General features: G+C 45.1%; 1 protein-coding gene across 2 annotated transcripts in view; it reads left to right on the forward strand.

Moving 5' to 3' along the window:
• Window positions 1–12,025, forward strand: part of EEF1AKMT2 (EEF1A lysine methyltransferase 2) — a 73,166-nt gene that overhangs the window by 29,319 nt on the left and 31,822 nt on the right. The window contains exon 7 of one of the 2 annotated variants that reach the window (XM_030832009.3): window positions 4,449–4,761. The exons of the other annotated variant lie outside the window; for it this stretch is intronic. Coding sequence (XP_030687869.1) covers window positions 4,449–4,623 — 175 coding nt within the window. The 3' untranslated portion in view covers window positions 4,624–4,761. Of the gene's footprint in view, window positions 1–4,448; window positions 4,762–12,025 lie in introns of those variants that run through there. 2 annotated transcript variants of the gene reach the window in all.

Raw genomic sequence — 12,025 nt, forward strand, 5'->3', positions numbered from 1 at the left:
GAATTCCAAGTTCAAGGTGCTGATGAGGTAGGTTTCATTCTGAGGTCTCTTCTCTTGGCTTGTAGGCAGATGGATGCCATCTCCCTATATGTTCACATGTTCTCTTTGTGCGTGCTTGTGGAGACAGAGTGAGCAAACTCCCTCGTGTCTCTAATTAGGGCACTAATCCCATCATGAGGACCCCACCCTCATGACTTCATCTAACCCTAATTACTTCCCAAAGGCCCTATCTCTAAATACTATTTCTTTGGGTGCTAGGGCTTCAACATAAATTTCTAGGGGGCACATTCAGTCCATAATAACAGCTGAAATTGATCTGAGGTTTAGAGAAAGCTCACAAAATAGATTTCCACTATACATGGGGCGTTTAAATACTCCATTAGTTAAATATCAATTGTTAGGTCACTTTCTGATTTTTTTAAACCAAACTATCTATTCATGTATATGAAAAAATATGTGTACACATAATAAAACATTTGAAGCAATCACATGATTGTTTTTCAGTCTAAAAATGTCTTTGTGCATTCATTGGTAAACTTTAGGTTTGAGTATTGATTGCCTCTGATATATGTTTGATAATTCAGTTTGTATCCATTTGACCACAGAGTTGTTTTATCTGAGAAACTCAGAAATTTACATCTAATTTTTTAGTCCCACCTTAATTTTATATAAAATTATGATAACCTGAATAATCTCCCTAATTTGATTCTTCCCTACCCCAGACACACACACTACCACTACGCACTCACAGATGACCTTATTTACCACTTGAAAGGCCCATGGCTTTGAGATTTCTACCTTCTCATGCTATACAGAGTGTAGTACCTGGGTCTTTCCTTCTTATGCCTTCTACCTCTTTGGGCTACTGTCAGTCTGTCCTAAAATTGCTTACCCCCTCAATGAAAATGAAGTATCAATATTTTAAATGCGCTGGCAAAGTGCCTAATGTATAGTAGATACTTATTTCAAGTTGGTTTCCCTTTAGTACATTTCTTTGAAGCAGTTTGATATAGTGGAGAGAGAAGCAGTTGTGTAGACTCTACAGAATAGGGTTGTGAATATTAAATGAGAAAAATAAATGTAAATCATCTTAGCATAATTCTTAGCGCACACCAGTGCCAAATAAATATTCTTTTCTCCAAGGAAACCTTCCCATCAGAGCCAATATATTGAATTGTTCAGGATTTTAACCCTCAGTGCCACTGAGTTAATGTATTCAGTCCCATTGTAAGGCATTTGTATTTCAGGAGTGATTAGATGAGTGAAGAGAGGCAAATGAGTGGTAGATAAGTAAGAGGGAAGGTTTAGAATAGGTGGGCCTTTCAGAATGTCTTAAGAAATCATACTGTATAGCTGCTGTTTCTTTAGTCTCTAGATAGGGCTGATGCTGAAAGCACCTTTTTATTTAGTTAAGGAATGAAGGCTAGATATCCTAATTCTGGATTTTCACGAAATGTCCTTTATGATGTGTTTCAGCAGACTCTAAGAATACCCTTCAGGTTTAAGATCATTATCTGTTTTAGAGGTAGTTATTTAGTAATAAATGTAGGTATGATGGGGAAAATGTTAATGTGGATGCATTTGAATTGAAAACAAATGGTCAAGGATAGGGTGCACCTTCCTTCTTAGGTCTGAACACCAAGGCATTGTTTCCAGTGACAACTAACAAGGGACCTGAGAACAGATCCCCCAAATGACCATGCCTCAGGTTCACTGAGTTGTTGAGTTGGGTTTGGGTTTTTTACTATGCATTTAGGAAGCTGCAGGCTAAGATTTTATCATTGATTTCCACCTTGCATCATCTAGATTTGATTTCTTTGATCAGTGAGTCACGTTTGTTTTCCTTGCTGTAAGTTGAGTTGACAGTACCATTCACAGTGGCATTTTAAAGTTTGATGTTGGGCAATACTTTAAGTAGTTTATCTGATTTGACCTTGGTTTATGTTGGAACTGACAGTATAGTATGTAAAGTACAGTGAATCAGTTGTTTATGCTAGTGTAGAAGACACTAGGTTTTCAGATTTGTTTATTTATTTAACCTTTTTATTGGTGGTTAAATGAATATCTCAATGCTTAGAGTGCTTACTATTACTATAGAAATGCTGGCCAGAGCAGTGTCACTTTCTCTAGTTAACCTCAAAGAGTTTAAATCTTTGAACCATTTAAAAAAAGTTCTACAGAGATGAGGTCAATACGATATGATGTACGTCATAAGGATAGAACATAATCAAAGCTTCGCTACTTTATTATTATATTTTTAATAAATTTATTTATTTATTTTTGGCTGCATTGGGTCTTTGTTGCTGTGCACAGGCTTTCTCTAGTTGCAGTGAGTGGGGGCTACTCTTCATTGCGGTGCGCAGGCTCCTCATTGCAGTGGCTTCTCTCGTTGCAGAGCACGGGCTCTAGGCGCGCAGGCTTCAGTAGTTGTGGCACGTGAGCTCAGTAGTTGTGGCTCATGGGCTCTAGAGCTCAGGCTCAGTAGTTGTGGCGCAGAGGCTTGGTTTCTTCGCGGCATGTGGGATCTTCGCAGACCAGGGATCAAACCCGTGTCCCCTGCATTGGCAGGTGGATTCTTAACCACTGCGCCACCAGGGAAGCCCAAAGCTTCGCTACCTTTAATTAGCTAGTTTAACATTACAAGGGGTGAATAACTTGTTTTTTTAAAAAATTTATTTATTTGGGTGTGTCAGGTCTTAGTTGCAGCACATGGGATCTTCACTGAGGCAAGCGGGATCTTTCGTTTTGGTGCGCGGGCTTCTCTGTAGTTGTGGCGTGTGGGCTCCAGAGCGTGCGGGCTCAGGAGTTGCAGTGCACGGGCTGTCTACTTGCGGCGCACAGGCTTAGTTGCCCCGCAGCCCCATGGCATATGGGGTCTTAGTTCCCCGACCAGGATTCGAACCCACGTCCCCTGCATTGGAAGGCGGATTCTTAACCACTGGACCACCAGGAAAGTCCCTGAATAACTTGGTTTTGATCAAGGTGTTTCTTGTTTTGTTTCTAGGTGAAAATTAAAAGATGTAAAGTGATATTTAAAATAGCATGCCAGCTTCTCATTCATATCAATTCTTTTCTGTTTCAGGTCAGCTGCAGGTTATGCTAGGACAAAATAGGCAAGGCTGGTCCTTCTTAAAAACAGTAATGGGTATGATAAAACAAAATATCTTTGCTTTCGGTTAATATAGAAGATTGACAAAGTGACGAGAAGAGTGAAGAAATTCACAGGCTAATGTAGTATGTGGGGCAAATGTGCTTTTCATACTGCTCCCAGGGATATTCTACCATTGGAGCCAGGGACTAATTTTTTTTCTTGATATTTTAAATCCAAAGGATTCAGTCTTCAGATTGGGTATTTAAACTCTATGAAATCACAAGCTGTATCTTTCAGTTTCCTCTTACCTACTGAAAATGAAATTCACTCATTTTCATTTTTCTGGGTAATAGGCAGGATAGCGGTAGCTTTGAGCGTATCACTAGGGATGAGTTAAAAATAGATTTTTCTTGAGGCAGTGACTTATATGGCAGGTAGTTGATAGAAAAATTAAGTTAAATTTTGGGGTTAATATCTCAAATACTAAATCTGAATTCCACTAAAGAATATATGAGAAGGGACTTCCCTGGTGGCGCAGTCGTTAAGAATCCGCCTGCCAGTGCAGGGGACACGGGTTTGATCCCTGGTCCGGGAAGATCCCACATACTGCGGAGCAACTAAGCCCGGGCACCACAACTACTGAGCCTGTGTTCTAGAGCCCGCGAGCCACAACTACTGAGCCCACGTGCCACAACTACTGAAGCCCACGCGCCTAGAGCCCGTGCTCCGCAACAAGAGAAGCCACCACGATAAGAAGCCTATGCACTGCAATGAAGAGTAGCTCCCGCTCGCCGCAACTAGAGAAAGCCTGCACGCAGCAACAAAGACCCAACGCAGCCAAAAAAAAAAAGAATATATGAGAAAAAAAATCATTTGAAGATGATAACCTAAACATTTAGTCTGAGTGTGCTGTTGAAATATTTTCTATATTAAATTCAATGTATAGCAGTATGAAAATGCTGTAACTTGTTTTTAGCTGTGTTTTTGGTGGAGTAACTGAGGCAAACTAGATTATAGGTGACTAACCATGCTATAGTGATACTAGTTAGATACTAGTTAGATCAGCTAAGATCATAAATAGATCAGGGAAAGGCCAGGAATTGATTCTGCTTTTGAATCTTAGTATTAAAATAGTAAAAATAGGTTTGGGAAGTTTTACATATGTCAGTAACTTTGAATATAGATTTACTTTGTTATATTTATTTTTGCTTATTTCCCATGCATAAACTTTTCAGTGTCTCTTTTTTCATGCTTGAGTTTTCTTTTAGCACATAATACTAATAGCTACTATTAACTTTGCAAAGAAAAAATAATATCAAATTGAAATAAGTTTTAACTGTTGCTCTGTTCTTTTTAGCTTACTTTACTCAGAGCTCTTCCATCCAGTGAGTTGCAAGCGTGACATTTGCTGTGTTTTCAGCACCTGCCAACTTGGAAACCAGGGTTTGTGCTCAGGACTTAGGCTTACAACCCACACTTTGTGGTGCACAATGCCGTCCCAGCTGGCATGCTTCTTACCTCAATGGTGCTAGACGTTCGGTTACAAAGCTGTGCAGATTCACATGCGCTGATTTCAATAGGCATTCCCCTTCAAGCTGCTTTCAACTCTCATTTTGTATCAAAGGAGTTAGATTGGTATCATTAAATTCACTGCTGTGCTTATTTTTCAATGAAAATAAATTCATTTTATTTATCTCTTGAATCAAAAAATAACTGTCTTCAAGAACCAAGGTACCTCTTTAAAAAGGTGTGTATATATAGATATAGGAGATAGATTTATAGATCTATATCTATATATATATATCTATATGAGATTCCAGCCTGGGCTGTAACTCATTTTCATTAGTGGAAAGGTTTCAGAACAAAAGACAAAAAGAATAGAAAGGAAAGAACAGAAGGACTAGTGTGTCATAACATGCTTATGTAGGTAGGGCTGTTAGTTGTAGCTGGATCATAGGTGTGGGAACAATTATAGAACTTATTTTTCTGAATAAGCTGCATAAGAAAATTGCCCCCATAGTAGGTTCAGATTTTTGGCTTCCATCAATAACCAAAAAGTTTACATAGTTTTAAAAGAAGTGTATTTCGCTAACTTGTTTTCAGTAGCCAATCCCTTTGAAAATGTTTCAGGTGAACTTCGTGATGTCTATCTTCCCATCATCTATTATAAGCAATTTTAAAAGGTTCTCCTTTAAAAAAGATCTTTTCATATGTAGAAAGGACAGTGTGAAATGTGAATGACTGGCTTTTAATACAGCAGTTGTGACAAAGAGGCAGTGGCTTTTGGAAGCTGAATAAAGGGGTTAATGCACATGCATCTGCATACTGCTGTTGGGTCCAATGTATAACACGTTCGGTGTCTGTTTCACTCACGTTGTTAGTCTAAAAAGAATGTTATTCTCAGAGACAAACCAGTTGATCATTTTTTAGTGGTGAGCTCTTTTTACAATCATAGGTACAGATAAATTTGATGGGAGAAACTGAGCAATACTGACTGGTACTTGCTCAGACTTCGAAGCTCAGCTCCTTGGTGTTTGAACATCATATTTACCTGGCTCTGAAGGCACAAAAATAAAACACCCACTAACTACCAAGGACATTTCTTAGTGCATGTCAAAACCCAATCTTTACCCTCCTCTGCACAAATGTGCTTAGGTGAATACTTTTATTAGCTTGCTGATACAAGTTATAGTTGGTTACACCCTTTCTTAATAAAATACACTCTTATTGCCTCCTGTTGCTTAAGAGCTTTAAACTTGGAATGGGGGAACCGTCTAGCATAGAATGCTACTCAGCTTGTATCTCCCAGGCAGTGTTGAGTGGACATATCACACATACCATACAGACAGGCATTCCTTCTTTTGGTAGTTCTGCTTTGCGGGGAGCCGGGAGCCAGAAGAGCCAGTATTGCCGTGCTTTCTCCCTAGGATCCATATATTGGTCTTGGAGTGAGATTGTATGTAATCCCTAGGCTGTTCTATGGCTTAACCAGGTTAGTGTTGGTTGATGATAATGGAAAAGTTACAGGTGATCATTTTTGGATTATTTATGGATTTATTCCTAAATTGGCCTATGAATTTGCATATTGGTGTCTGGTTGTGCTCTAAATCTGGTTTTGATTTGGTTTTGACCTTTGAGGACTGAACAAAGGTAGACAGCTTAGCCCCCCACCCTTCCTCCGACTGTAGTTTACATAGTTTTAAGTCCAGAGTTTGACTGAGTTTGTATTTACTCTTTTGAATTGAGCAACTCTAATATACAAACATTTGGGTAGGATTTTTTATAATAAAGAACTATGTAGTATAGCCCTAAAAAGTGGTGTGTGTTACATCTATAGGACTTTATTACATGATGTGGGAAGGCCTATAGTATGGAAGGTTAGTGGCACAGGCCTTAATGTATATTTTTAGTCTTTGGACATTCAAATTAAGTATATGAGAAATAGCTATTCATTGGTTAGTAGCAGAACTCTTGAAGCAGATAGTTTAATTCTCTACACTTTTAAGAAAGCCTCAGAACCAGAAAAACAGGCTGCTTTAGGTTAGAAAGGAGGCGGTACAGCAAAGGACCTTGCCATAACCACAGTCCTTGGAGTTTTGTGAGACTAAAATCATCCTGAAAGCAGCAAGAATAATGGTTGCAATAATTGTTTCCAGGTTTGGGACCCCTGAATTTTGTTTTTTAAGTTGACCCGATGAACTAGTAATTGCAGGAATAAACTGAATGCTTACCAGCAGGAGTCACTCTAGGCCTCCTAATAAAAAGTAAATTAAACTATATCCTTAAAGCTCTCGAAGGCTGAGGTGACGCTGTGATAAGATGGCATTAGGGCAGTGTAGCAGCATTCTCAAATTATCCCTTATGCCTTTCTTTGTTCAATCTAGGAAGACTTGGTTCTTGCTCCTTTCAGAATTGGCCCTTGATACATTTTTTTTAAAGCAGTGTTTGTGGATAAAGATATCAGTACCTTACTATTCTGCATATTAGCTCACTTTGGCTTTCTTAGGATGAATTGATCATACCCCACATCATCTACTTGAATGAATACTCACATCCTTCTTCTGTTTGTTGTCCATCCTACAGTAGAAATCTCTAGAGTTAGCTGTAGTTAGTGTGAAAGGAGATGTTTGCTCGTGGTTTTCTGAAAAAGAATGGGTCCAGTGTGATGAGAAACTGAAATATTTTAGCAATAGCCATGAAATATAATAGTTTCCCAAGTGTACACAAGCTCAAGAAGTTAATTGTTCATTTATGTTTGATACTGGGATTGAAACATTGGATTAAAACCAATTAAATGTTCCTAGAAGCAGCAGAAAAAGTTTCCTGATTTATGAATAGAACCATTCAGATGGCCAGACACAATCCATGTAAAGTAATGAGGTGTTTTGTTTTTTTGGCAAAGGAGAACACAAAACAGGCATAGGGAGTTCTTTTCAAAAACCTTCTCTTTAAAAAAATCTCTTTTTGGATACATGGTTAATAAAATAACATACACCAGTAGGAAGGAGTAATGGGAAATCTAGGGCTTCACTTCACAAGGAAAACAATCCCCCTCCCCCAGGTGAGCAGCACAATGAAAATACTCTGCTTATTCTATCAGGGTTACATTCCTGAACTTAAGTCAACATCCTAAGTTACAGAACTAAACATGCTCTGCTTCTGCTTAGCAACCACAAATCCTTCCTTCACCGGTTGCATGTATTTTGGATGTGGCTTCTGAAGTACACTTTCCTTTATTTCGATCAGCACCCCGAATTAGGAAAGTAGCGATTTATTTTCCGAAAGTGTGACAACACTAACACGGTCCCCCCTCCCCTACCGCCCAGCACGCCCTGAAATCGTTTCCTTAAAACCTCAAAAAACCCAACAACCCGGAAGCTGGACGTCTTAAGTCCACGCGGCCCGGGGTTTTTATCCCGGCTCGTGCGGGGGGCGGGGGGAGACGGCCCCGGGGTCTCTGGCTCGGGGCCCGGGCAGCAGTGGTGGTGGCGGCGGCGCGGCCGGGGGCCGGGGCCACTTCCCGCGTTCCGGGGCCTTGCAGGCGCGAGCTCGGCGAGCGGCGCGCGGCTCGGCTCGCAGGACGCCCTTTAGCCCCGCCGGCGGCGCGCCGCGACCCCCCCACTCCCCGCCCACCGGCGGCTGCGCGCACTGCACACTCGCCCGCCGCCGCACGCTGCCCGGCTCCTGCACGCCGCCGCGCTGAGCGCCCGGGCCCGCGACGCCGCCCGCAGAGCGCCGGACCCAGCGACACGCAGCCGCGGTCGGGCTGCCCCGCGGCGGCGGCGGGCGCGGGCGGCCTGGCCGGGGCTGGTTAAAGGGACGAGTTGCAAACAGTTCAGGAAGTGACAAGTCGATTTCCTCCTCCCTGGGAGCCGCTCGGTACAAAGCGCTCGGCGCCGGCAGAAGAGCGTGCGCGCGGCGGACGAGCCGCGGGCAGCCTGGACGACTTGGCGAGCGCCGGCGGCAACGGCGCGGGGTCCGCTCTCGGAGCGTCCCGCCGCGCACAGTAAGCGACCCCGGGCCGGGCGGCGGCGTTGGCGACCGGGGGGCCGGTCCCGAGCGGAGGTCCCTGCCGTGTGCGCCCCAGCCGCCGGCTGTAGGGAGCCCGGCTCGCGTGTGTGCTGGCCTTGACCTTTTTTATTTTTATGTTGCTGATTTCCTTTTTGTCCGCCTTGTTTCGCGTTGGGTCGGGTGGTTTCTCGGGGCGCTGAGTGTCGCCGCTGGTGCATGCGTGAGACTTGTCAGAGCGCAGCCAGGGGAACGAGCCAGCCCGGCCCCTGCGGAAAAGTCTGCGCTTCCCGGGGCGGGCGCGGGGACTGCTGCGCCCGGGGGTGTCCTCCTCTCCACGTCTCAACTTGAGCCCTGGCTGCGGCAGCGGCGAAGGCGCCGAGCCCCGGGACCCGGGCGTCCCGGCTCACCCCGGAGTTCCCGCATCGTTTGCAGACAACTCTTTTGTTCGCGGAAGTTTGCGTCCGCCACCCCGGGATGCGGGCACGCAGCGGCGGGCTCCCCGGCGGCTGGACCGGCCGGGGAGGTCACGTAGGGGGTGAGAGGGCGTTCTGTCCCGGGCAGGGGAAGCCCCCGGGGTCGCCGCGGCGGGGACTTGCGGAATGGGGGCTGGGGCGGGGTGCAGGGGGGCCGTGCCGGCGTGGCTTTTGCACATGGCGAGAAGGGCCGTCCGGCACGGGCACACTGGTCGAGTCACATTTTTGCCAGTCCTTGATTTCCAAGCCCGTGGGAGTCGTCTTCGCCGCTCGGGCTTTCTCTGGGTGGGGCGGGGACGAAGAAGGGGAGGATGCCCAGAGTCCCGGGGAGGGCCCTCGGTTTGCATTGCCCCAAATGCCTTCTCCGGCACCCCCCGGTTCCCTACCCCCGCCTGCAGACTTGGGGAACAATGCTCGTGGCTCAGGACAAGGCGGCGGAGCACCAGCGAGTCTCGAGAGCCGGTTTGCTCGCGTCCCTCGCCCCCGGACGCCCCCTGAAGCCAGGCTGCCTCCATCTGACCGCCCGGGTTCATTAACACGTACTGTACTTCGTACGATGGTGAACAAAGAACAGCTCTTTGCGGCATTTGATGAATGGGATTCTGCCTCCTATAGGCCACACTCTGAGTCTTCCATTCGTTACAGCATCCGGACTCGGTGGTGTTGGGCAAGTGGCCCCCGCGGTGGGCTGCATTCCGGGCCCCGGACCTGGGCAGGGCATTTGTGCCGATGCCGCCTCCGCCACGCTCGTCTTGCCGGAGCGGGTGCAGATGGAGCCAGGCTGACGGTTGTTCAACAGGAACAAATGTTTGTTGAATTGTTGCATGGTGGAGACAAGGGACTGTTTTCTATTGACTGCTGCAGGAGTTGGAATGGCATTGTTTATTGGCCTGGGAAGCCAGGCAAGCGTCTTGTGCTGCTTACAACATATTAGCAGACTTCCAAATGACATACTAGCATATGTGTTCCCAGCAGTTCCCACCGGCTGGAAGGGGATCCCTTCTTTCTCCAGATCCTGGACTCTGGGTTAAAATATGCCATCAGGTTTGAGGACTTGGAAAGGAATGGAGTTAGTAGACTGGGTGAAACTCACTGTTCCTGACTTCGCCAGGTTTTGGTTTCATTTTAATTTATCCACTTAACAGTAACTTGTCTCAGTTACAGTTTTGATACTGAATTGCAGATCTGTAGTGTGGTTTTTTTTTTTTGTTTTCTTTTCCTCCCTTTTTCCTTAGCTATGGACAACTAGATAAACAGAAAACAGCCTCTTGTCCCAGTTGATAGGCCCACGTTAGTGGGAGAAGGTTTGGGTCTTAAGTTCAGGATTGGTAGCCCTTGACGTTGTGTCTGTACTTGGCAAGGGTCTGGATGCTGCCAGCCATGGTACAGACCTAGGAGCCTGCTGATTCACCCCCCGGGGTGCTGTTCCAGGCCAGAAAATGAAGGAGAGGCCTGTGGCAGGTCTGTTTCTTTCTCCCAAATGCCCCTCCAGAGAACAAGGCGGTTTTAAGACCAGTTCAGATAATTTTGCCCAAGGACTTCTTTTCCCCTGAGAAGGTGATTATTGCTGTGCAATTGTTTTAACATCGAAGACAAGTTTTAAATAAAAGCTAGCAGTATAGTTGCTACAGAAATGGACTTGAATGTTCTAAGGCCGGCAGGACAAATAGAGCATTCCACTGTTTTGATTGATGATATTTTTAGTCAGTTTCTCCCTTCTGTTTTGAACTTAGGGTATGCTGCGTGTAGTAGCATTTTGGAAGTTCATAAAGTTTTTTGAGGAAGAAGAGCTTTAAGATACCTTCTTGTAATCATGGTGGCAACACTTAACTGACATTTTATCGGAAGCCCTGTTGTTATTTCTTAGGTTCTTTCCCACCACTCCTTTTAGCCTTTATTCCCCTGCTGATTCCTTCACCATTGCCCGGCCTCTCCATCTCCCTCGTTCTGTAGGAGCCTAGTGGGCTGGGTGTCCTTTAAGTGGGTTCAGGGAGCAGGTGCCTGACCCATGATCGAAGCTCAGGAAAGGCCAGCCAGCTCTCCTCCCCTGCAGGAGGCTGGAGAGGAGGGAGCCTTGTGTAGAATCTGGGAGCTGGCAGCAGAGGACGCTTCGGAGCAATTTGGTATACCTTTGCGTTGCTCTTTGAGAAAGCACACCCTTCTGACCCACTGCTTGATGCAGTAGGCCCTCAAGACTGAGCCCCGGACACACTGTTGGATTGTTCAGTTGATGTTTCACCCAGTCAGTGTGACTTTTTTGGATTGCACACTGTGTGGAAAACTTTGCTCTTGCCCTAAAAAAAAAAAAAAGACTGAAATAAGCAGATACTCAGATCAGCACAACCCCCATCATTACCACCACTACACACACCTCTCTGATGTGTAATAAAAGAAACCTGCAGGCATAATTTGTTATGTAATATGCTGATAATACAAGTTTCGGTTTTAGGTGGAAACCAGATGTGGAGGGGCTCTCTTTAATTGATCCAGCAAGGGAGACACTTTAATAGATTAACTAGCCCTTGTAAACCCCAAAGGTGATTTTTTTTTTTTTTTTTGACTTGAGGGGAGGGAGAATCCCAAACCCAGAGCTTTTTCGAAGTTTTTGCCTCTCAGCTTCTCGCTGCAGCTGTCCTTTTTGTCAGACTCTTCCTCTCTTGAAAGAACCGGTTTGTTGCCAACATGAAGCACATGGCTGGGTCTGGTGGGGCTCAGCACAGCTTAACTCTGCTGGGCTCCACTCTCCTCGCCTTGTCCAGCTGCTGTCCTGCCCTCCACCCTACAAAACAGGGCCTGGCTGAGGGACTTGGGTGCTGTAAGGAATGTTGACTGGTCTCCCTCAACTCTTTTCTGAAATGTGTGATCATCCAGGGAGAGTTGCTGTTTAAACTTGCCCAATGGATAAACTTTCTGAAATCATTGACTCTCCTTCTCTGATTAATTTGTGTTT

The sequence above is a fragment of the Globicephala melas genome, chromosome 16 (assembly GCF_963455315.2).
Source record: "Globicephala melas chromosome 16, mGloMel1.2, whole genome shotgun sequence".
NCBI lineage: Eukaryota > Metazoa > Chordata > Mammalia > Artiodactyla > Delphinidae > Globicephala > Globicephala melas.